This window comes from Salvelinus sp. IW2-2015, unplaced genomic scaffold (genome assembly GCF_002910315.2).
Source record: "Salvelinus sp. IW2-2015 unplaced genomic scaffold, ASM291031v2 Un_scaffold3638, whole genome shotgun sequence".
Lineage (NCBI taxonomy): Eukaryota > Metazoa > Chordata > Actinopteri > Salmoniformes > Salmonidae > Salvelinus > Salvelinus sp. IW2-2015.
The window spans coordinates 63885-65520 of record NW_019944915.1 but is presented as its reverse complement, the minus strand read 5'-3'; the positions used below and the strand labels follow the sequence as shown (position 1 = coordinate 65520).

The 1636-nt window shown below is 50.5% G+C and overlaps 1 protein-coding gene across 1 annotated transcript in view; it reads right to left on the bottom strand.

Annotated features, from left to right (window-relative positions):
* The window catches only part of hectd3 (HECT domain containing 3), an 18741-nt gene that overhangs the window by 1500 nt on the left and 15605 nt on the right, over window positions 1–1636 (bottom strand). The window contains 5 exon segments of the mRNA XM_070441229.1: window positions 189–270; window positions 368–442; window positions 590–719; window positions 807–1013; window positions 1285–1510. Coding sequence (XP_070297330.1) covers window positions 189–270; window positions 368–442; window positions 590–719; window positions 807–1013; window positions 1285–1510 — 720 coding nt within the window.

The window sequence follows — 1636 nt, the reverse complement described above, 5'->3', positions numbered from 1 at the left end:
CCTACTAACCTACGCTAAAAGGCGTCCTACTAACCTACGCTAAAAGGCGTCCTACTAACCTACGCTAAAAGGCGTCCTACTAACCTACGCTAAAAAGCGTCCTAATAACCTACGCTAAAAGGCGTCCTACTAACCTACGCTAAAAGGCGTCCTACTAACCTACGCTAAAAAGCGTACTAATAACATACCCTTGTTTGTCAGGGAAGATGTAGATGGGAGCAGGAAGACGGCTCCTCCCGGTCACAAACCTCAGGAACCGACTGCGGTCCTCTGGAAGAGGAGAGGAGGGAACAGACAGAGAGTTAGTGAGTGAATAGAGGACAGAAGATAGAGCCACAGAGACAGAAAGAAGACGGTTTTAACTGACCGTTAGTGAAGTTCATGAGAGCTTCCCACAGGTACTGTACCCTGACATCAGTCTGCTCCAAGTCCTCATATCGAGCTGTAGGAGAGAGAGAGACAACACTATGGTTTACTATCAACCTAATGTGGAGAGAGGGGACATAAGATGGGGCCACATGTGATGGTACTGAGTCAGTCTGGGACTACAGCCATCTTCAACTACATCAAGGTTTGTCTGATTACTCACTGAGTCGTTTGAGTGCCTCCACAGTGATCTCCGGGTCTCCACAGACTTTCTTCTCCACCTCCTGCCAGGTCAGCAGATCCAGCACGGCCTGAGGCACTACCTTCACCAGCCCCGCCTGCATAGCACAGATCTGGAACAGACGTATGGTTACAGCATCTCCCTCCGCAKGAGACAACCCAGACCGACATGGAAGGCCATCTGAAAACCCCTTTCCCACCTGGTGTCTGCTCTCCTCCAGGCGTGCCTTCTGTACCAGGTGAATGAACTCCCTGCGGTCTTGGTACCGTACCACCTGGTTGCTGCCGCCTGGTACCAGCTCTACCAGTCTGCCGTCACTCAGCAGGGTAGTGTACACCAACTCCTCGCCAAACTTAAAGTCAAACGTCTCCTGGTCCATGACCTCCATGGCCTCTAGCAGCTTGACCTGTAGAGAGACACAGAACAGAAGCAAAAACTAACATTTAAAAAAAAAAACAGAAGGGGAAATCACATTATCCAACGCATTGTCAGAATATTGCAACTAGCGCTTGTAGAAACAGAATAGATACAAGCTTCAATAAGTATGCCAAGGATGAAAACGTCGGTGGACAGAATCCTAACTTTGAGTTCTGCCATTTTCACAGTTGTCTTTTCCATGAATGTATGATTTACACTCAAGTCAGTGATGTTAGATGTGACAACAGCTCAGTGCTCACCAGGACAGAGTCAACAGCAGGGAAGTCTTTGCTCCAGCTGACAGCCTCGCCTGTTAACTGTTTCCACACCAGACCAGGCAGAGCCAGCACCAGGAAGTCCTTTCCTCGGAGAGCGGCTCCCATCAGCTGTCCGATCCACTCAAACTTGTGGAACTCTCTGCAGGACGGGTTGGGAACATAGTGGTCTCTGGCCTCGCCTGTTCCCTGGGAGCAGAAACTAACTGTAGGTCATGTACTACTAGCACTCTCCCCCTCCCGGTCGTACTACTAGCCTCCCCCTCCCGGTTGTACTACTAGCACTCTCCCCCTCCCGGTCGTACTACTAGCCTCCCCCTCCCGGTCGTACTACTAG